General features: G+C 43.2%; 1 protein-coding gene across 6 annotated transcripts in view; it reads left to right on the top strand.

Moving 5' to 3' along the window:
- SRGAP3 (SLIT-ROBO Rho GTPase activating protein 3) overlaps window positions 1–23,810 on the top strand; it is a 228,604-nt gene that overhangs the window by 189,402 nt on the left and 15,392 nt on the right. For 3 of the 6 annotated variants that reach the window (XM_036218674.1, XM_016134853.2, XM_036218676.1), the window contains 7 exons: window positions 819–849; window positions 1,973–2,033; window positions 3,842–3,919; window positions 8,436–8,570; window positions 11,762–11,867; window positions 12,073–12,300; window positions 15,187–15,266. In XM_036218674.1, coding sequence (XP_036074567.1) covers window positions 819–849; window positions 1,973–2,033; window positions 3,842–3,919; window positions 8,436–8,570; window positions 11,762–11,867; window positions 12,073–12,300; window positions 15,187–15,266 — 719 coding nt within the window. Of the gene's footprint in view, window positions 1–818; window positions 850–1,972; window positions 2,034–3,841; window positions 3,920–8,435; window positions 8,571–11,761; window positions 11,868–12,072; window positions 12,301–15,186; window positions 15,267–23,810 lie in introns of those variants that run through there. The other 3 variants (XM_036218675.1, XM_036218677.1, XR_004950334.1) reach the window with 2 other exon arrangements.

Genomic DNA, 23,810 nt, shown 5'->3' with positions numbered 1-23,810 from the left:
AACAGATGGCGCTCCCCTGAAAATGGGTGGATTCAGTGGCTTTAGTGAAAGCAAAAGCAAGATCATGAAGACACTCCGACTCTCTGCTGACCATGCCCCCCCCGCCCCGGGTCGTCCTCACTTTCAAAGATTCCCTGAAGTGTTCTCAGTGCTGATGTGATGGTCAGCAGGTAGGAAGGAGAGCAAAGTCATGTGGATACCCAGGAAAAGCTATCCGGGTGTTTGGTAGCAAAGCATGGGAAGCTGTTTGGAATTTGGAATTAGGTGGAATCCTGTTGGGTCCTATCCAGAGAGCACATGACAAACACGATCTTGTCAAAATTAGCTTTTTGCCAAGAAGGAGGTTTCCCGAGCTTAATTCCAGGGATAGTGTTACAGTAGACACGTAAAGGTGTGTGTCCCTCCTTTTTTGTGTGCAGCTAGGTTAACCTTCAGGGGCCTTAGGTGGGTTCTTGCCCATTGATGAATAAAGAGCCCTGTGCTGAGGAGAAGCAAGACGCGGGATGAGGAAAGGGTTCAGTGCACATCGTTCCTGCACTTTGACAAGGACTGAAAAAGGCTCCCGTGCCCCCGGTATCCAAGGCAGCCACACTGGAAGGCTGGCTGGGGGCAGGGTTCAGAGCTCCCACGGGGCCCTGAGGTGCAGGGGGGCCCTCCCCCCGGCAGGCTGGCTGGCAGTCTCCCCAGGACCTTTGCTGGCTGCCATTGCATTTCGGCGTTCACGGACTCTGAAAGATCTGCTTACTCTCATTGATCTTACTCCTGCATAATCTTTTCTTTTTCTCCTGCTCTGCTGCCTGTTTGTTTTTTGTTATCAGAGGAAGAAGAAATGCTCGAACCAGGAACCAGGTATTTACTAGAAAGGTCCGTTAGCCCCATTCAACTGGATGGGACCTGAGTTTAGTACTGACTTCTAGAACAGGGCCCACCTTACTTATTGTCAGTGGGTCTGTGTTATTCCTCTCTCCTTGACCACAGTTAACCAAGGAAAGAATTCACAGGTGGGGTATGGAGGAGCCACCAAAGCATCCAAATTCATGGCTTTTCTCTTGTCCCTTGACAGTAGCATATTGCATATGTCTTATTGTTTCCTCACCTTTTAAGGAGGCTAGTGATTTTATTTTTCCCCCTTTAAAGAAAGTTTAAAAAAGATTCTGGGGTCCTTAGAGACCTGAAATAGCATAGAGGCCAACCAGTCATGGAATTCAAAAGAAAAATTACCCCTTGCCCAGCCCTCTGTGGCTATGGGCCAGTCTAGGAAGATGCAATTGAAAATACATTCACACCTCAGATGCCAGTGTTTAGAACTGCATCTTATTCAGCCTTTTAGACTAAGGTTGGCCACTCAGTGGTCAAGGGCTGACATTAGCTATTTCTAGACATGTCCTCATAACATGTTTACTATTAAACAAAGTATCTATATGGATGTTTAAGTTGCAATCTCATGAGTAGAACTGGCCTTCCCTTCTCAGAGTTCGACAGGACGCCTTGCTTCTCCTATAGTGTATTCTTAATTCTGGTGTCAGGTACTACAGTCTGAGGGGCAGGCCTTATCCTGCTTTATTTATCCCCGAGCTCAGGGAGAATAAGATTGAGTTGGGGGCAAAGTGGAGTGGGAGGCAGAGGGTTCTCCAAGGGCAGACTCCAGCCCCCTCCATGCAGTGGGTTCTCTGTCCTTCCAGGGAAGGCATGTGCCTATCAAGCCTCCTGAGTCTTGATTCCTCCTCAGCTGAGTAAGAAGACAGAGCATTTCTTTAGAATGATTATAGCTATGCCTTTTATTCTGCACATAACTGAAGGCTTTCTATTTTAACTGTCTGTGGAGACTTTAGGATTAGCAGTTCCTTGCTTGTTTTCCTACTAATCTGATGGTACTAATATTCTGGCTTGAGTTTATAACCTGTGTTTGCAATGTCTGTTTTACATGGTGATTGCCAAGCCCAATACAACTCACAATTTTTTTTTTCTTAAGGATTCGGGACAAGCTATACCACTTGTAGTTGAAAGCTGCATCCGATACATCAATTTATATGGTAAGCTCAACTGTGGGGCAGTGTTTTCAGCACCCTCCAGAGCAGGTGCTAGGCTGTTCTCGTAGGAAATGAGATTCTAATTCATCTTGGAAGAGTTCCTGTCTCTGTTGTGCTTTCGAGAGGGAAAGTGCTCCGTGGAACAGCTGCTATTCTGAGTGCTGTCTTTTGAGCTTTATGTGTCGGGGGATGGAAAGGGATGGTGAGAAGACCTAGGAACCAAGAAAACCGAGGAGCAGGGAGGGCACAGACAGGAGAACCATTATAGTTCCTTCCTCACTCCCACCCATCCCCAGAGCAATATGCTTTGAGCACTGAATGCAGTCGAACAGTCAGTCAGATAATATTGCTAGATTGTAGTAAGCTCCATGAAGGAAATATAGTGTCTGGGATTTACTAGCCATGGTATCCCCGGCACCTAACTTGTGCTTCCATTTATTCATTTATTCATTCCTCCAAAACATTTTTTTCAGAGTGCATAACAGGCACTGTTTTGGACAATGGGAACACAGACTTGAGCAAGATGGGTAAGATACCCACCGTAGGTAGTTTACATTACCCATTATAAGGGAAAGGAAATAAACAAGCACAGAAATAAATAATTTCAGGTAGTCATAATGTCAAGAAATTAGTTATAAGGGAGAAGAGCTGGAGATGGGCAGTGCTGCTTTGGCTAAAGTGGTAAAGAGAGATTTCTCCAAGGGAGTAGTTAAGACTTGAGGGATCTTTAAGACATGAGTGAGTAGAAGAAGCCAGCCGTGCATTCCATGTGGAGAGAATGGCAATTGTAAAGTCATAATATGGGAAGGAGGGCCACTGTGACTGTGCAGGAATGAGCCAAGAAGGTGGAGTAAATAATATAGGTGGTAGAAAGTCAATATTTGTTAACAACAACAAAAAAAGAACAATTGTTTATTGAGCATATACTACATAGAAACCAAGCTTTGATGAAAGCCTGCCTTTTAAAGGTAAACTCTTTCCTAAATTATAATGTGGAGAGTTGTTTTATATAGAAAAACTAATCCCAGGGAAGGATCAGAGTCTCCCCCATTAATTCTCATTTAAGATGAGGGTAGCTCTTTCTTTGATCCCTTCCATCCTATAGGTTGCTCTTACATTGTTACTGTTGTATCAGGTATCAGGGTTTCTTCTTTGCTCTGGCCTTGTAGAAAAACCTAACAAATGAGATGATTTTGCTTTAATAATTTAATCTACCCTAAACTCTTCAATCTCAGGCTAGCATGTATTTTAAACTCTAACTTTCGTGAAGGAAGAAATGTCTGTGTTAGGGGAGGGAAGGGTTGAAGCAGTGATATTGATCTTTCTTGTTTAAAATCTCTGTGGCCATTGCCCTCAAATGGTATTTGAAAGCTCAGGCCAAGCTCCTTGGTTCCAGAGCAGCTGGTAAACTGGCAAACTCGGTAGCAAAGTGCACTAGTTACTTGACTGAGCTGACTTATTGGTTAAATTAGACGTTATCCACTGGTCCTGTCTTGATAAAAACTTCTTACAGAATTTTCCTTCAAGCCCAGACAAAATAGATCACAGTCATATGAAGCAGGATATATCTGAGTGTTTTTGCAGCCATGCTTCATTGCAAAGGCTATTTTCGGGCTTCTGCCAGGAGACCTTCATTGGGGATCACTCTCTCATAAAGGATGGTGGGCGAAAGAGACAAGCCACGGGGTGAGTCATCAATGTTCCCAGTGGTCAGATGAGTTCAAGGCCTCATGGCATTTTCTCTTTTTGTTTTGTTTTGTTTTTCTTTCTTTCTTTTCTTTTCTTTTTTTTTCTTTCCTTTTCTTTTTTAGGACTCCAGCAGCAAGGGATCTTCAGAGTGCCAGGATCTCAGGTTGAAGTCAATGACATCAAAAATTCCTTTGAGAGAGGTAGGTCAGAGTGCCCATCTCAAGCTTGTGGCCAGGGTAAGCCTGGGCGGGCATTAGTACGTGTGTTGGAGCCAGCGACGTGCAGGGCAGGCTTGCATTGACATCTCTTTCCAACTTTGCATTCAGTGACATCACTTTGGTTACTTGAAATCATCTATTGCAGGAGTATTTACACCACAGTAATTGGCAAACACCAACACCATTTCTCTTTCTTTTTCCCCATCAAAGAGCTAGCTATTAAACATTTACCAGCACATATGTGTGATTTTTGTCCTGGTGGGCTGTACAGTGAGTGATTGCTGGGAAAGAGGGCCTTGTAAAGCACTTTGGAATGATCACATGAGTCTATAAAGGCTGCTATGTTTTAGAAAAGTTAGAAGATCATAGATAATATGATCTTTTAGAATATCCTCCAATTCTTAATTTTCTATGCAGTGTTTTTGGCAAAGCTACACACTGGGAGTAAGAGATCGTACCCTTCCATCACCCCCAGTGAGTTTACCTAGTTCTCACTTTGATTAACTAATTATATAGACACTTATTAAAAGTGAAGTGACCACTAGAATAGGAGCACATGTGACTTACTTGGTATAGCCTCCTTTGGCCTCAGAATCGTTGATGGGGACAGATGGCCAGTGATAAAGTGTTCATGCAAAGTAAGGACTCACTGGGTCAGAAAGAGTTCAATTTTTAATATACCTCTGCTTTTTTATACTCAGTGCTTATCTCGATATTACAGTGGAACTGAAAGTTTATACATTTCCATTCAAAGAAATACCTTCAAACATCATGCTCCTTGGTTGTTGAAACAAGCCCAGCATTAGCAAGTTCATATTCTCAACCCAGGGGAAGAAAGAAGAACTTAGTACAGAGGCATCCTAAATGATATCTCTTCCTCCAGTTTACCAGCATGTTGGAAGGATAACATCTCCATGGCTTACCTTTCTTAACTCTTATTTACTACCTTTTCCTTTGAGTGGTTGCAATATTAAGCTTGGTCTGAGGGTCCCAAACCCAAACGCATTTCTCTGCAGTATATCAAGTCCCAATTTACAAAGCACTTTCTCACCATTGTTCTATGTAATCCTCCTACGAGTCTTGAGAGGTATATGGTTTGTCACTATGGATTGTGCTCTGAGCAGCCTTCTCCCTGGGGTTCTAGCCCTAGAATTCTCCCTACTTATTACTGGGCTTCCCCTGGAGGAGCTGCCTCCTGAGCACACTCACCCCGCTTCCTAACTTCCCAGTTCCATCCTGAGGTCTAGCTCCATGGTGGAAAATGAACTCCGTCAGCTCCCAGAAGTCACTACCACAATAGCCCCCAGCACAGACCTCTGCGACCCTGGGCACTTTGCCTTGGAACCAGGATTATAAATAGGATTTGGCTGGATGGGGCATTCAGTGGCCTCCTAGGGTTCAGAGAGCTTCTGTTCTGGATGCACTCCAGGACCTTGGGCACTTAGAACCAGAGAGTCCCAGAATTCCCCTGCTCTAACCTCCCACTCCTGTATTTCTTCATTCATTTATTCATCCATTCAACAAGCATGCATTGAGCCCTACACTTCATTAGGTAAAGGACTAGGGCTTGAAAATACAATAGGAACAAAAGACAGTCACTTCTAGTGGGAGAATGCAGACTGCATTATCTGTGCAATGATGGAGTTAGCACTGGGTAGCATGGGAAACCCTAGCCCAGCATGGGTGGAGCGAGGAGGAATAGCAAAGCCTGGAAAACTTCCTGGAGGAGGAAATGCCTAAGCAAGAGCCAGGGAAACAGGGAAAAAGCATTCTACACCGAGGGAACAGCATGTGCAAAGGCAATAAAGGAAGAGGTATCTCTCATCAGCGTTCCCGATGAAAGTGTTATTCATTATTCCTTGAGCTTCTCTTAGCAACACTGGATATCCTAATCCAGAGGTTTTTTTCTTCATTTCTCCCAACTCCTTAGCACCCCTGCTGCTGTGCATTCATTTTAAATGAACAGAGAATGGTCTGGAACCTTTGCTGGTTCTCTCCTCCTGGGCTCATCCCATTATACAGAATTACTTGAATCTCATGGGTAAACTCACTGCATGGTGCCTCTAGCCTGGCAAGTGCCCCACCCATGCATTTTCCTGCTTCCCCATGTCCTGTAAGTAACCTTGTTGTGCCAGGCAGCCAGGCCCTAGCCCCAACCCAGAAGCAGTTATTTCTTTCCTTCTTAAATGCGATTTTCTATGGTAAGCCTCTTCTGTCACTTGCTTGGGTGCCTTACAGGGGTGATGTGAAACTTAAAAGAATTCTTTGCTCCTAGCAAGCCCTGAACCACCTCGCGCAGAGATCACCTGACCCAAATCTCCGCTGCAAAAAATATTTTCTGCTTTTTCTTTGCATCATGTATACAGTTGGCTCCTTCATCTCTCTGTCATTCCTGAGTGAATCTCGTTCTCTCGCCAGCCTTCTGTTCCACTTGAGCCTAAAATGAAGCATGGCTTATTCTAGAAGAATAGTTCCTGGTGTGTCTCTTTTCGAAAAATTTGTTTCTGGCTTCTTTGGGCTGGCCTCGTGTCCAGATTTCTCACTTACTCTTTTTTGTTTGTTGCTATTCACCAACCAACTGCCTTGGGTTTGGCTCATTTCGCAGCCGACTCTCAGGTGCAGCTCCTCCCTGCTCTCCTGAAAGCCCACTGTGCTTCTCCACATTCCCTGCTGCCAACCAGGTGGCCTGAGCCTGTGCATGGCTTGGCGTTTCTCTTCTCACCCACTTCTTATGCCCCACATGCTCTAACTTGTGATAGAACTTTTAGTCTAAATCAGTACATTGTGTGTTTCTCCTTTCTTCCTTTTACTTTTTAAAATTCAAATCTCTAACTCCCAGGCTGCAGACTGGTACAGTCTGTGGCCTGTTAGGAACTGGGCTGCACAGCAGGAGGAGAGCAAGTGAAGTTTCATCTATATTTGCAGCCACTCCCCAGCGCTAGCATCACCACCTCAGCTCCACCTCAGATCATCAGGCATTAAATTCTCATAGGAGCACCAGTCCCTGATGCCAAAAAGGTTGGAGACTGCTGCCCTAATCCCTGAAGCATGCCTGAGCTTTATTGCTTATTCAAAGACAGTTGGGTCTTTTTCTTCCTTGGCCCCCTTCTTTCTCTCTCTGAGGTGGAAGTTCTTTGCTACGTTTCCTTTATGAGGCTGTTGAAAGAAACACCTATCTTTTTTCCTTAATCTTCTGAAAAATAATAACATGTTGGAAAGCCATTCTTGGCTTATTGTTCCCAAACCCACTTTCTTTTTCTTCTGACACAGTCAACCAGGATTTTAGTTGAGATTATTATTATCCTTATTTTTTACTGTCAATAAATCTTAAACTCACTGCTCAAGTTTTGAGATCTTTCTGTAATCTGGCAAAATTAAAGGGAAAACATCAGAAAAAGGTAAGACTCAGTGGCCGTGCCTCAGAGAGAGCTGTGGCTCGCTGTTATCCCAGGTCACATCTTTTTTGTAAGGCTCACCCATTCTTAAAGTGTACAATTCAGTGGTTTTTAGTATGTTCATAGAGTCATGTAATCATCGCCATAATCTAATTTCAGAAATTTTTCATTAGCCTCAAAAAGAATCTTGTACCCATTTGTAGTCACTCCCTAGATCTCTTCTACCCCATTCCCCAGCTCTCAGCATCCACTAATCTCTTCTCTGTCTTCTGACCATACATCTTTAGTGGGAGACAGTCTGAGGACCAAACAAACAAACAAAAAACAACAAAATGAAAGCCCTGTAAAGAAATCTTAAATTTTATATAAGTAACTTTATTGTTAGTGGTAATAATGATATTAAAATTCTGAAACTATTTCATGTATATTATAAAGTGGATACATAAATATATTCATTATTAATGTTATTCACAAGATTTTCACTGTAAGAAAAATTAAGTATACGAAATAAATGAAGGTTAAGAAAACCTTTAAAATATATTAAGGTCTAATTTACATTCAAAAGACAAAAGAAGCATAACCAAATGAATTGTGTTAATGTTGATTAGATCTTAGCTTTTGAAAAAATTCAGTCAAAGACATGAGACAGCTGGAAATGTTTGAATGTGGGCTGTACACAAGATGGTGTTTTGGAACTATTGTTAATTTTCTTAGGTGCAGTAATTAATGTTATGTGGTTATGTAGGAGAATATCCTTACACTTAGAATATGTTGAAGTATTTAACAGTGACGTGATGTCTGCAAAATGCTCTCAAGTAATTGGGCAATAATAAATATATGTGGAGAAAAAGCAGATATAACAAGATGAGTATAAGTTGAGGAATGTAAGTGATGGGTGATGAGGGTTCACTATTTTATTTTTATATTTCTATAGATTTGAACATTTTCAAAATCAGTCGTAAAGAGAACTCTGAACTTGCTTGTTAGGCAGGCTGTCCTGTCTGCTCCTCCTCCAGTTCAGGCTGGGCCAGGTCATCTCTTCGGCCATCTGCACGCTCCCTGCCTCCTTAACAAGCCGAATCACACCCCCTGTTCCCTCACAGGTGAAGACCCCCTTGTGGATGATCAAAATGAACGAGATATCAATTCAGTCGCTGGTGTTTTAAAACTGTATTTCCGAGGACTGGAAAACCCACTCTTTCCTAAGGAAAGGTTTCAAGATTTGATATCTACTATTAGTAAGTATTTCCCAGGTAGAATGATAAATTCCTTGACACATCATTTATTGAAGTTGCACTATGGATTCATCACTGTACTAACCACATAGGAGGGACATTGATAGAAGCAGTATGGCCCTTGTCTTCTCGGAACTTAAAACTAGTTGTGGAAATAACAAGATGGTTTATAATGGAAGAACTAACGGGCATGGTACAGCCCTGGGCATAAAAGGAGCCCAGAACAAAAGAGACAGAGGGACACTTGGTTTCACAGATCACAGCTGAGGGAGAGCAAAGCGAACAGAGTCTTCTAGGAGGAGTGGACACAGTGATCTTGGGAAGAGTTTTGGACACACAGACCAATGGAGCCAGCAGGAGGGTGTTCCAGCACCCTTGCACAGTTCACAGTGCAAGAGGCAGCAAGGGTTAAATGGAGCAAGAGGGGGAAGACCAGGAATGCCTTGCAAGGAAGGATTCTGGAGCTTTTCCTCTTGGGTAATGTGGAGCCATGGAGGGCTTGGGAATCAGGTCTGCAGCATGACCAACAACAGAAATGGTGAAAATAGGTTGCCTGGGGGCTTCCTCTGCCATTGCTAGCCTTCAGAGTCCTCCTTGACAAGTGTTTCTGTGGATGAAGGCAGGAGCCTAATCCAGGGGCTAAAATAAAGGCAACTTGGTTGTAAGATGCCAAACTCCAAGGCAGCCTTTTGAGAATTTTTTTAAAATAAACTTTTAATATTAGAAAATGAGAATTTTAGTATTTTGGAATAAACTCTTTAATTTGTTTTACAGAACATTGCCCCACACCCAGTTTCACTAGGGAGGATTCTCACAGTTCTCTGAGAGAGATTTGCAGCCAGGACAGGGCCCCTGGAGGTGGCAAGAGCCTGCGGAGGCTTCAGCCCTCTTCTCTGCCTTGCGTGAAAGACCCTTCTTGTGCCCTTCTATCCTCCACACTACTTCCTGCTCGTCTTTCCAGACCCACTTCAAGCTCCAGATCACCTCTCAGAAATTCCAGGCCACAGAGGCCCTACACTGTCTGAGCCCCATGTCACCTTGCTCAGCCAATGTTTCCAGAAGCCCCAACAGTCCAGTTCCTGAGCAAGGCCCTGAGTGGACAAGGTCATTGGCCTCTGTTACAAGCTCATGATATTGAATACCTAGACTCACACCTTGAATCACACCATGAGAAAGAATGTGCCTTCTCAGTTCCCTCCCAAACCCTGTGATTATATCAAGGAGAAAACCTCATGGAGCAGTCTCCCTTCTAAACGGGGAGATGGAGCCTCCGTCTCAAACTTTTATATAGATTGATGTCTACCTATAATTTAGTAACATTATTTTGTTTTCATTATATCTATTTTTATGTTGCCTCCAAATTATGGCAAGTGATCCTGGTTTTTCATTTACAGAGTGATGTCAAGTCTCCTGTTTAAATAAATGTTTTTAAGAAAGAAATTAATAAATAATAGTGGAGGTGGTACTACTGCATGACGACTAAAGTTGAGGACGTGGAGGGTCTGTAATGAGGGGTGGTGGAGTCGGTTAAGGTGCAAGAGCCTTAACTTTGTGGGGAGGCTTCCTAGAACTAGACCTTGAAGGTAGGCTGGAGTGTGCTGGGCAGAGAGGAGGGATCACCAGTGTATGCAAAGGGGCAGCCAAGTCCTTTGTAAGAGGGAGATGGCAGATAAGGCAGCCTGGCATAGAGTTTCCCAGTGGGGCACCTTTGGAATTTAGGGTGGAGCAATGCCTTATTGTGTGTTCTCTACACCGAGGACACTTAGCACCTTGGTCCGTGGATCCCAAATGCCAATAGCACCCTCCAGTCACCTTTTCAACCCCAAAGAATGCCACCAGAGGTGCGCTACTGCTTCATTTGAGAAGCATGGCTCTAAATCATCTTCAGATACTTTGAGAAAGGGCGGTGGCTAGGATATAGGGCAAGCAAGGTTGATTGAAGCCCCATTATGAAGGGTCTTGGGTGCAGAGGAAAAACAGGAAGAGTGGTGTTTAAGAAAGAACATGTTGACAGAATGTGGAGGCTGGAGAGAGGGGCTATGTGAGAAAAAAACATGTTTTCTGAAAAAGAAACCGGCATGGATTTTCACATCAGCCTATCAGCATAAGCCCTGCAGATAAACATCAGAGCTTCAGCAGCTCGCTCTTATTAGCGCCAGCTTTCCCTCTTCACAAGGCACAGCTCAGGAAGCACTTTTCTCTCCTTATCAAGCCCAATTTTCTGCTTCCATCCCTGGCCTGACTGATAAAAATACCAGTGTCTGTATCTCTAGGACTCATCTGAAAACGAGATCCCAAGAATCTGCTAGTCAGTCCCTTTGGCCAACGTGTAGCTTAAGAGGTGGTTATTTATTCAGCACTAATTTCCTGAGCACCTGCTACGTGCCTGAAGGTTTAATGAAACACAGGCCCTGCCTGTGTTCAGGGCTCATAGGTTGTAGGTGACAGAAATTCAAACTACATTGGTTTAATCCATAAAAGGGCTTACATTTGAATCACACCTTGAATCACATCATGAGAAAGAATGTATCAGCTTATATTCCTGAAAAGTTTAGGTCCAGCTGGATGCAGACCGCACATGGCATCGACAGGAATCTGTCTCCTCCATCTCTGTTGTTGTCACTTTCAGGCAGGAACTTCTTGCTTGGGAGGTCCTGGCTGCTCTAGACTTCTGCCTCAGGGGTCCCCAACCCTTGGGCCGCGGACCAGTACTGGTCCATGGCCTGTTAGGAACAAGGCCACACAGTAGGAGGTGAGTGGTGGGTGAGCAAGTAGAGCTTCATCTGTATTTGCAGCCACTCCCCAGCATTAGAATCACCACCTCAGCTCACTTCAGATCATCAGGCATTAGATTCTCATAAGAGCATTGGTCTCTGGTGCCAAAAAGATTGAGGACCACTGCTTTACCTGATTTCAAGAGGACACCTCTCTCTAGGTTCCTCCAGCCCAAACTCCCAAGGCTCAACTCCAATTGGTTCTGATTAGGCCATGTAGCCCTCCCTGGGCCCGCACCTGTGGCCAGGGAAGTACGATGCTGTAATTGGCCAGGCCAGGCTCATACAGCATCCTCAGAACTGAGAGGAGAACTGGCTCCCCTGAGCCATGTGAGCTGACCTAGGAGGTAGGACTTGCAAATGTTGGCTGCTTGACTCTCTGAGGATCACAGACAACCTGAAAGCCCCTTTATGTTACAGAACTGGAGAGCCCAGCTGAGAGGGTGCACCAGATCCAACAAATTCTCATCACCCTTCCCCGCGTGGTCATCGTGGTCATGAGATATCTCTTCGCTTTCCTCAACCAGTGAGTTACCTCGCCAGGGGGAGCCCTCTTTGACTTGGTCCTGGCCTCCTTCGGGAAGGGGTGTCCTGAGGCTTTTGCAGGTGCAGCTGTTCTTAAAACAGAACATGGAACCCTCCTGGATTTGAGAGGAGCCCCCAAAAGAAAGAAACCAAAGGGGGAGGCTTCGCCTTTCCCAGGTGACTTGTGGGTGCCTCCTCTCTTGTAGCCTCTCACAGTATAGCGACGAGAACATGATGGATCCCTACAACCTGGCCATCTGCTTTGGGCCCACCCTCATGCACATCCCTGATGGGCAGGACCCTGTGTCCTGCCAGGCACACGTCAACGAAGTCATCAAAACCATCATCATCCATCATGAAGCCATCTTCCCCAGTCCCCGGGAGCTAGAGGGACCTGTGTATGAAAAATGCATGGCTGGAGGGGAAGAATATTGGTAAGATTCCATTCCTCTTAATACTGTTATTATCATCGTCGTTGTTGTTGTTACGTTGAACAGGAACAGTAAGAAACCCTACAGTTTTCTTACTGCTTTGTAGTCAATACTGCCATACGCATTTTCTCATTTGAGCTTTGTAGCAGCTTGATGTGAGATAGGTGCATCTCTCAAGACTCTCTTGATTTATAAGGGACAGAAATATAAATCAAATTGGCTTAAGCTAAATGGGAATTTACTGGTTTACTTAACTAAAAAGTCTGTGTTCATGGCTTCCATTAGAACCGGATCCAGGGGTTCAGCTATTATCGTCAGGACTCAGTCCTGCAATGGCCAGCCTGTGGCTCTGCTCCTTTACATGTTGGCTTTGTTCTCAGGAAGCCTCTCCCTTGGTGGTTTCAGGAAGGTATCTGGTAACTCCAGATTTAGAGTCCATTCTTCCAGCATCTCTAGAGGAAAAAGAATTTCTCCTTTCCGAATGTTCTGACACAAGCCCAAAAATGATGTCTCCTTGCTGAGGCTTGGGTCTGGAGAACTAATCACATTGGTTAGGAGATGTAATGCTGTCATCAGCCAGATGAGTTGCAAGCCCATCTCAGGTAGCAGGGGAAGTAGATAATCCCCACCTCAACCTTGTAAACTGAGAGTGACACTTCCCGCCGTTGTCCCCTCCCACTCAGGAGTTCTCTTTTCCAGGACATGTGAGTTCACAGTCTTTGAGAGCTCCACACCAGGGCAACAATTGCTAGTTGGGCACCTCTGTGTCCCTGGAGCTAATACTGTGTCTTGGGAGAAATATGTCAGAACCTTATCAAGGCTGACTACCTTCCCCAGCCTAAGACCTTACACGTGACAAAGATAGGAAAACTTTTTTAGTGTAAAAAAGACAGGAGATTCAGAACACAGCCAACAGAGACCAGTCAAAGGGTTTGCACTCTTTCTTTGTTCCCAATCCAGGACAATACACAGCTACATATTTAGGTATTACCTGCTCTGCTTTGAGCTAGGTGCCTACAGGAGTTTGTCTTTGATTGTCAAAGCATCCCTGGATTCTTGAAGCGCTTTAGTTCTGTGGGCATATTTGAGCAACTGCTTCAAAGAGGGGAGACGTTCCAGCCCGTTTCCTCGCAACACTTCTCTGCACAGAAATACCGGGCCCTGGTGTTATCTAATCACAGCTCCCCAATCCCGTTTGAGGCACTAGGAGCAAGTCTACCCCTGTTCTGTAACAGAAACATTAAACGGCCAGCAAGCATACTTTCTGGACAAAGAGAGGCTTTTCAAGTGTTTGCACCCATCACCAGTTCTCTTTTTGCTGCAGTAAATGTCATTGGTGTTCTGGGAAGGGCCCTGCAGGTCTGAGTGTACTTACCAAAGAATGATATACACTCATTGCACTTTTCTTAATCTTATTTGTGTCCCATGAGAAAGGAAAACTATTAATTACATGGTAATTTTGGAGACATTTTCAAAGCCCAAAAGGGGGATTTGGCTGAGGGTCTCATAGTGGACAACAGTCATCCAATCAATGAATGGTTACTGAGCATCTATCCTGGGTCAGGCCCTGGCCTAGGGGTGGGCAGGGGTGAGCTCAAACAGGAGTAACCACTGATGCAGGGAGCTCTGGTGGAGGAGGAAATAGGCAGTTCCAGAAGTAGGCTCCCCAGAACCAGTGTAGGGAGGTCAGGAAAGGCTTCCTGGAGGAAATAATGACTTAACTGGGACCTGTCAGATGAACTGGAGTCAGCCAGATGACGAGTGGGAAAAGAATGTTCTAAGCCTGGAGCATTCAATAAAATGAAAAGTTCTGTGTGTCTGGAGTGTTTCATGTGATGAGGGAATGGGGAGGGAGGAGGCGCCGCAGGCCAGCAGGAGCCAGGTTATGAGAGGTCTTGAACAAGCCATTGTGCAGAGTCTGGACCTCATCCAGGAGGCAGTGGAGAATTTTTCATAATAACATCTATATTCCTTTAAATGGCATTGTTTGTTACCTCCTCCAAGAAGCCTCCCCTGACCACCTATCTCGGTCCCCTGTGCTGTTCCTGTCTTTGCTCATTTGTTCCTACATAACACATTTCTACGTGCAGTAGTTTTATTTCCTGGCCCATGAGCGCAGAGCCTGTGTTCACCTTACCCATCAATGCATCCCTTCTACCTAGCACAGTGTCTGACATATATTAAGACTCAATCAAAGGCTCAATTAAAAAAATGACTGACTGACTATGTGAATGAACCCTGGCATCAAGAAGCTTATAATTTAGCGAGAGGGTGCAGCTGGCGAAATAATCTCTGCATTAATGACTAAATTTAACAAGCCTAAATACACTCCACCACCCTGCCCTTCATGGTCGCCAGCCTGGTCGCACCAGCTGGGGTGCTTTGGGCTTTTGCACATGGTGTCGTGAGGCACCCGAGGAACCCTGGTCCTGGCGAGCTTCACTCCACCTCGCTGGGTGTGTCACCTCCCCTGCATGACTGGGAGTCAGGCTAGATGAATGAGTCACAGTACTTCCAAACTTTTTTTTTTCATTCTGGCCTGTGGTTCTTTCTAGGATAAACACTAGGGTTTTACCACTGTCCTCTGGATCTTTCAAAATACCTTGGCGTTGACAATCTTTACCGAGAAGGCAGCCCAACAGATTCCAGGACTGGGGACATCTGGGGCAGGGTTATGTAGGGAAACGTCCCAGCCAGGGGGCGGGGAGTGGTTTTCTCTTCTCTTAGGAAGGCCCATAGGTGGTCAGATGGAAAAGATGGGATCAAGGGGGCCTGGGCCTGATCCAGGTCAAGACCCAGCAGTGGGCTGGACTGGAGACCAAGGGAAGCTAAGGGAAGCGTGAGGGTACAAAGCCCCCCAAGGAGTCCCCTTCCCATGTTTCCTTGCAGTGACAGCCCACACAGTGAGCCAGGAACCATCGATGAAGTTGACCATGACAATGGCACTGAACCTCATACCAGTGATGAAGGTGAGTGAGGGGGAATCTGGGGCCAGGGAACCCAACCAGGGGCCTCTCGTGCTGACTCATCACACCTGCCAACACCAGGCTGACCTACATAACCCCTACATAACTCAGAGCAGCTGTGCAAGTCAGCACATCGTTCTCCAGAATAGATAGCGACCCAGAAAGACCTCTAGTTCACGTTCCTACCCAGCTGCCTCACACTTTCTGTGTCCTTGCTGGCCCAAGTGCAAATCCTAAGTGACAAGAGTTTCCTAAGTAGGAAGCATGCTTTGTCCCTGCATTCCTCCCCGACCCAGGATCTGTTCTACACCCAGCCTGTGGTGGGACTTGGGGCACGTTGGTGAATGAAACATGGGTCATTGAGGAGTTCCCAGTCTCGTCACCTAATGAATTGGGAATAGCTCCCCATCATGCAGAGTGATAATGCCAGATTACAGGTGTGTCCCCAGTGCAGTGGGTGCTGGAATGTAAAGCCCAACAGTGACGACTCAGAGAGGGAAAGGCCAGCCCAAGTTTGGAGAGCCTCACCAGGCTCTTCTACCCCTTCAAGACAAGGAGAAGAGAGTCAGGTTAATCTCGAGGGAACCTGGACTGTATAGACAGGCAATTTGGATAGTACGGGCTCAGGGCCAGCATATCCATTAGACAGAATAGACAAAGTGCCCAGGGCTCATGATTCTTTTAGGGACCCATAAAAATATTTTATTTTTTTTAAAGGAAGAAGAAAAAATGAGTACAATTCAGCCTAGATCATACTCATTTTTATACCAATGCAGTTGTAAAATATAATTTAAATTTTTTTTTTCTAATGGAGGAAGAAACTCGTGTAAGCAAAAGTGCTGAGGTCCCATGAAAGTCATAATGCAGTCCAGTGTAGATCAAGCATAGCCTTCCCTTCTCCCTGTGATAGTTTTGCTTATTAAATATAATTATTTTGCAGTTATCTTATTAGCGTTTGTGTTTCTCTTATGGGACACTCCCAGGTGCTTTTGGCCACCATTTGTCATGAGAACTGGGTATACACACAGGTGTGGATTCTGGGTGCTAGTGAAAGAGGCAAGACTGATAGGTGGAATTCTACATTCTGGTAGGCCTGTTTCAGTTACTAATGACAGGACCTCCAACTCAAACTGACTTAAGCATGAAAGAGATTCAAATCACACGCCTGGAAACTCCCAGGGTAGGCATGCCTCAGGCATAGCTAGATTCAGGAGCTTAGTTGATCTTGTCAGGAATTTATCTTCACCTTCCTGTTCTGCTTTCCTCTATGTTGGCTTCATTCTCAAGCAGTATCTCCCTGCTTGGCAGTCTCTGTCAGTTCCAGACTTTCGTCATTTTTTAATGCAAAGCCCCAATGAAAAAGAGCTTGTTCATAATGGTTCTAAGAAGAAAAGCTCTGGAGAGCGATTCTCACTTGACTGTGGCCCAAGTGGGAGCCATTGGGTCAGGCCTGGGTCACAGGTGCAGCAAGCAAACTGAGGTATAATATCGAACTCTGCTAGCATCCTTAGAGGCTAACGTCATCCTTAGCAGAAAAACATGTCCCGCAGAGCCTTTATTAGGAGATATGAAGGCTGCCACCTTCTGCTTCTTTGCAGTGATTTGCTTTCTCTTTCCTCCTTTTCCTCTTTCCCTACCACCTCCAGTTCTCCCTCTCCATCACTTTTAACAGCCCTCACCCCCTTCTTGTTCTCTCTGTCTCTCTCTTTCCTTTCACTGGCGGAAAACACTTTCTGCTTAACAAGATAGACTGTTTTTTTCAGGAATGAGATGTGTTGAGACTGCTGTCTTGTAAGAAATAAAGAACAATAAAAAATGGGAACAGTGGCCACTTTTTGCTACTTTGGCTGTTGTTCCTAACCCCCAGTGCAGAGATGGTAAGCTGGCCCGCACCACATGGCTTCGGCCTGATACCTAAGGAGAACTCTCCCTTCCTCTTATTTTAACCATTTTATTGTGATATAATTCACATGCCATACAGTTCACCCATTTAATGTGTACAATTCAATGGTTTTTAATAAACTCACAGATATGTACAACCTTCACCTCAATTTTTGAACATTTTCGTCACTACAAAAAAGAACCCATGCCCTTAGCTCTCATCCCTTACCTTCCTATCCCCCTCACATTTCCCCAGCCTTAAGCAATCACTAATTTACTTTCTATTTCTATGGTTTTATCTATCTTGGACATTTCATATAAATGGAATCATGCAATTTGTGGCTTTGTGTCTGGCTTCTTTCACTTAGCATTATATTTTTGAGGTTCATCCCTGTCATAGCTTGTATCTGGAATTCATTCCTTCTTACGGCTGAATGATATCCCGTTGTATGGATATACCACATTTTGTTTATCCATGTGTCAGTTAATGGATAGTTGGGTTGTTCCACTTTTTGGTTATTATGAATAATGCTGTTATAAATATTTGTATATGACTTTCATACAAACATGTTTTCATTTCTCTTGTGTATATCTATGAAGAGGATTGATGAGTCATATAGTAGCTCTATGTTTAATCCTTTAAGGAAACACCAGACTGTTTTCCAAACCCTAGTGGATGTGAAGTGGTATCTCATTGAGGTTTTGATTTGAATTTCTCAGATGCCTATTGATGCCAAGCCTCATGTGCTTATTGGTCATTTGTATATCTCCTTTGGAGAAATGTCTCTTCAGATCCTTTGCTCACTTTAAAATTTGGTTGCCTTTTTATTATTGAGGTGTAAGAGCTCTTTATGTATTCTGTTTATAGTCCTTTAGCAGATATATGATTTGCAAGGATATTCTGTGGGTTGTCTTTTCACTTCTTCATGGTATCCTTTGAAATGTAAAAGGTTTTTAATTTCCATGAGGTTTAATTCATTTGCTTTTTCTTTTGTTGCTCATGCTTTTGGTGTTGTATTTGCTAAATCTAAGTTCATGACGATTTACCCTATGTTTTCCTCTAAGAGTTTTATAGCTCTAAGTCTTATGTTTAGGTAATCTATCTGATCCATTTTTGTATATGGTGGAAGGTAATGGCCAAACTTCATTCCTTTTTGTTTGGCTGTCCAGTTGTCCCAGCACCATTAGTTATTCTTTCCCCCACTGAATGGTCTTGATCCACTTATAAAAAATCAGTTGACTGTAGATGTATATAGGTTTATTTCTGGACTTTCGATTCTGATTTATGTTTATCTTTGCACCAGTACTAGACTGTTTTGATTACTATTGCTTTGTAGTAAGTTTCAAAATTGGGAAGCGTGAGTCCTCTCAATTTATTCTTATTTTTCAAGATATTTTAGCTAATCTGGATTCTTTGCAATTTTATATGAATTTTAGAATCACCTTGTCAATGTCTACAAAAGAAGTCAACTGGGATTTTGATAGGGATTGCACCGAATCTGTAGATCAGTTTGCCAATATTGCCATCTTAACAGCAAAATCTTCCAATTCATGAATATGAGATGTTTTTCCAATTCCTTAGATCTTCAATTTCTTTAAACAATGATTTGTAGTTTTCAGTGCATGAGTTTTACATTTATTTTGTTACATTTTTTCCTCAATATTTTATTCTTTTTGATGATAAATTGAATTGTTTCTTTAATTCCACTTTCAAATTGTTCATTACAAATATATTATAAAAACAATTGATTTTAATAAATTGCTTTTGTATCCTGCAGCCTTGCTGAACTTGTTCATTCATACAAATAATTTTTAGTGGATTCCTGATGGTTTTCTATGTACAAGATCAGAGCATCTATGAAAAGACATAATTTCATTTCTTCCTTTCTAATCTGGATGTGTTTTATTTTCCTTGCCTAATTGCCCTAGCTAGTACCTCCAGTACAATGTTGATTAAAGTGATGAGGAAGCACATCCTTGTCTCGTTCCTGATCTTAGGGAGACATCACCCAAGATTTCACCATTAAGTGTGATATTGGCTGTGGGTTTTCCACAGATGCCATTTATAAGGTTGAAGAAGTTCTCTTCTATTCTAATTAATTGAGTGTTTTTATCATATTGGATTTTTTCAAATGCCTTTTTCTTCATCTATTGAGATGATCACATGATTTTTTATTCTATTAATTGATATATTAGTTCATTTTTTTTTTGGCTGTTGAACCAGTTTTGCATTTCTTAGCTAAATTTCACTTGGGCATGGAGCGTGATTTTTTTCGTTGGTACTGGATTCAATTAGCTAGTATTTTGTTGAGGATTTTTGCATCCATATTCACAAGATCTTGATCTATAGTTTTCTTTTCTTGCGATGTCTTTGTCTGATTTTGGTATCCAGGTAATAATAACCTCATAAAGTGAGTTGGAAAGTATATCCTCCTTATTCTTTTTTAAATGTTTGGTAGAATTCAACAGTGAAGTCATTTGGACCTAGGTATGTCTTTGTGGGAGGCTAGTTTTTTGATTACCGATTAAACCTCTTCATTTGTTATAGGTCTATGCAGATTTTTAAATTTCTTCCCAAGTTAGTTTTAGTAATTCCTGTTTTTGTAGGAATTTGTCCATTTCATCCAGGCTATTTAATTTACTTGCATACAAATGTGTGTAGTATTGCTTTATAATCCTTTTTTTTTTTTTTTTTTTTTTTTTTTGAGTTGGTGGTAATGTCTGTTTTTCATTTCTGGTTCTAATAATTTGAGTCTTCTCTTTTTTTCTTGGTCAATGTAGCTAAAGGCTTGTCATATTTGTGACTCAAGGTCTTGAGTAAGAAGAAGAAAAAAGAAGGAACCTATGGACAAGCCCTAGTTTATGTCATTACTTTAGGTGCGAAGAAAATGAGAGAGAAGAGAGAGCATATCCTTGTTCCCAACCATGACTCTAATACACTGGCTTAATTAAATCGGTATTCTCTCTTCAGAGGAGGGGATGAGTGACAAGGGGCGGGGGGGTGGGGTGGGGGGGGTGGGCAGAGCCGTGAGGTGGTATTGAAAGGAATGGAGCCATTTGCTCTCCCCTACAGGCAGAGTTTGTGATCTAAAGATCTGTAATGAGTATGAGACGTGTAAAATGACCAGCCTTCACATTCTGGAATTAAAGGAAAGCTCCAATAGTTCTTTCCATCTCCGTGTCAGGTCATGGACTGTTGTAACAGCCACTGAACTGCTATTGCCTCCAGCCTGCCCCCTCCAGTCCTTCCCCAACTCTGCAACTGCTGTGCTCTCAGAGTGACTTCTCTAAAGTGTGACTTCAGCCAGGCCCCTACTGAGACAGTCCCCAACCTCACCTTCAGCTCAAGGGCTGGCCTCTCTCTCTCTCCACTCACCGCAGAGCCCATAGGGTGCCTACCTGGCAAAATTACCCCCTCTATTAGCAGAAGTTGAATTGAATATCAAATATACAGCATAGTATAGATGTATATTCATGTTTACACTGTATAGACAGATATTAAAGCTCCTGGCCAGGAATCAACTCAGCATATTTTAAAAGCATCGGAAAAGTATTAATGATACCTGGGGCCTGAGCTTAGATTTTAGCCCATCATTTTCTACTTGTTTGACTCACCCTTTGTATGAAATGTCATTTCAACTCAGCCCCAGTTTCTTCATCTGTAAAATGAAGATAGTGCTGCAGATATTGCGAGGATTAAATGTAATAATGTAAGAAGAACACTTGGCACATAGTAAAAGCTGAATTTGTTCATACAAGTAACAAATATGCATTGAGTGCCTACTCATCCCAGCGACTATTCTACAAGTGGGAAAATAGCAGGAAATAAAATAAATCCCCATCCTAATAGAGCTTACATTTTAGTAGGAAAGATTGACAGTAAACAAATTGATACATGCACACACACACCCTTGCAAGCTCAGGTTGTGCTGTAAAGAAGAATAAAGCAAGAGAAGGTCTTACAGTGTCTTGACAGTTGGTGCTTTTGTAGTTGTGGGTGGTCAGGAAAGGCCTTGCTGAGGCAGTAACATTTGAGTACAGAGCTGAATAAATTAGGAAATGGCACACAGTGTTCAATAAATATTTGTTGAATGTGAATGTGTACAAAGCTTCCCAGAAAGAGGCAGTAACAAGTGCAAAGGCCCTGTGACAGGCAAAAGCTGGGCCTGTTTTAAAAGCATTAAGAAGGCTCTGTGAATGTGTCTGCTGTTGTGATCAGGGGTAACATGTCCTGCTGTCTGTAACGTACTTTAGACTTTATTTAAAAACAAGATGGATATATGGATGAATAAATAAAGGGATAGATAAGATATGTGATAAAGCTAGTACGGTAAAATGTTAATAGTAGAATTTAGGTGGTGTGTGTATGTATGTTCACTGTAAAATTCTTTCAGCTTTACTTTGTGTTTGGACAATATCATAATGTGATGAGGGAGGAGAAATATCAAGAAGGCTGGTAGAGCCAGAGCTGACAGAGTGAGGGAGAGATGAGGCTGCAGAGTTATCCAGGGTCCGAACCATGAGAACACATTTGGGTTTTGTTTCAAGCACAATGGGAAGCCTTCAGAGAGATTTGAACAGGAGAGTTTTATGATCTGATTTTTTATTTTAAAAGATTCCTCTGGTCGTTGTGGAAAGAAATTGCCCCCCAAGTAAGAATGAAAGCAAGGAGGCCAGGTAGAGTGAACGATGGTGGCAGTGGAGGTGGTGATACTGGTCAGATTCAGGAGACAGTTCAAAGGACCTGCCAGTGGATTAGATGTGGGACACTCAAGAGCAGCTGCAGGCTTAGACCTGAGCCAACGAGCAAGGTGGTTCTATTTCCTATTGGGGAAGATGAGGGAATTTAAGTAAGTTCGGGAGGGCTGTGGAAGAGTGGTAAGGGGGAGAATCACATGTCCTATTTTAGGTATGATAAACCCAAATAATGTATTTCTTAATAAATGGTAGCTATTATTACTGGTTCTACCACACACACTTACATAATGACATCTGCAAACACACGTGTTCGCATTAAGCTTGTGGCTCAGCTCTGCTCCTCCCATTTCTTCTTTTCTTTTCCTTACATTTCCCATTCTTCTTGGCCTCCCCCCAGAACTTCCCCAACCCCAGCACCAGAATACCCTAGCTATTGCTGGAGGTGCTGGAGATGGGGTAGGCAGGAACCCAGCCTCTTCATGCTCCTCCTAGTATGAGCAAACCTCTGCTCAGGTCAACTCCTTTATTAGTTGAATCTGCTCAAGGGAAGCCCAGAGGTGAGAGCATGCAGCCAGCTGGATTCATCTCCTAATCTTGCAAACCTGCCGGCCTTTCTGTCTCTGTAGCTAGGCTGGCGGGTAGTGCTAGCACATGTCGAGGCGGCAGAGTCAAAGATGCAGGAGAGACGACGGATATTTCCCCTTTTTGCTGAGAAGGTGACTCTGAGTCGAGATTTGAGCTAATTTGACCCATTGGGCTGTGCTGTCATTTTGCATCAGTGGTGTTAGGATCGCATTTTAAGACATTTGTCAGGGAGCCAGCTGGGAAAAGCTGATTTAACTGTCTGAGGCCTGCTCCCTGCAGAAGGCTGTCCCACGCACTGAGGACTGAGTGCATCCAAAGACCACTGCATCTCAGGAGGCCATGGGCACAGTCATCCTGAGCCAGCTGCTTACAGAGGGAGTCCCAGTGCATGTGCATTGGGGGGATCAGTGGGGGAGATGAATCAAGAGGGCTCCTCCCTCCACCCTTTGATTTTCCATGCTGCCTCTGGATGTTAGGAGTGCATCAGCCCTGGTAACAACTAACTCTCATACGGAGCTAACTATGTACCCAGCACTTCATGTATACTAACTCATTTAATTCTCTTAACAACCCTATAAGGTATAGGTACTATTATTATTCATCTTCATTTTATTTGTTAAAAATTATTGGGGTGACATTGATTAACAAAATCAAATAAGTTTAAGTATATCATTCAATGGTAAGTTGTGTATGTATTGCATTGTGTATTCACCGCCCAGAGTCCTTCCCATTTTACAAATGAGGAAACTGAGGCTTAGAAAGGAGAGCTAAGGTACTTAAGGTCACACAGCTAAAAAGCAGTAAAGCCGGGTATTCTGACCTGAATTCCATGATGGTCAGGTAGATGGCTGCTGGATGGACAGACTCATGATAATCCACCAGGAATGGAGCACACAGGGAGTCCCATGGACACTCAGTATAGGGAAAGTATCTGCAGGCTAGAGAGAACAGGGATTATTTGTGTTATTCTTTTATTCTATTAGAATTTTATATATCTAAAACCATACATATTTTTATAATGTTAAACCTCTTTGTGCTTGTTTTAAAATATAAATACATTAATACCTATACACAATCAATTTCCTACCAAGGACGGTTACCTCTTAGGGTATAAACTATAACACAGGTTAAATAAATCATAGGCATAACCCCATTGCTCTTCAAAAAGTCTCCTCCCCAAACATCATTAACTGTATGGTCTTCGGCAAACCATTTAAACTCTCTGCAGCTTAGATTTTTTTTTTTTTGTCTGACTTACCCCATACGCTGAAGCTATTAGTAATTATAATCATAATCATAATTATAATCATAATCATAGGTAGTGAATGACTACCTAATGTATATCTGTACTATGCTGTTCACTTTCATGCATTATATTTTAGT

Source organism: Rousettus aegyptiacus, unplaced genomic scaffold (genome assembly GCF_014176215.1).
Source record: "Rousettus aegyptiacus isolate mRouAeg1 unplaced genomic scaffold, mRouAeg1.p scaffold_m13_p_4, whole genome shotgun sequence".
Classification (NCBI taxonomy): Eukaryota; Metazoa; Chordata; class Mammalia; order Chiroptera; family Pteropodidae; genus Rousettus; species Rousettus aegyptiacus.
This window is presented reverse-complemented; position numbering and strand designations above follow the sequence as displayed.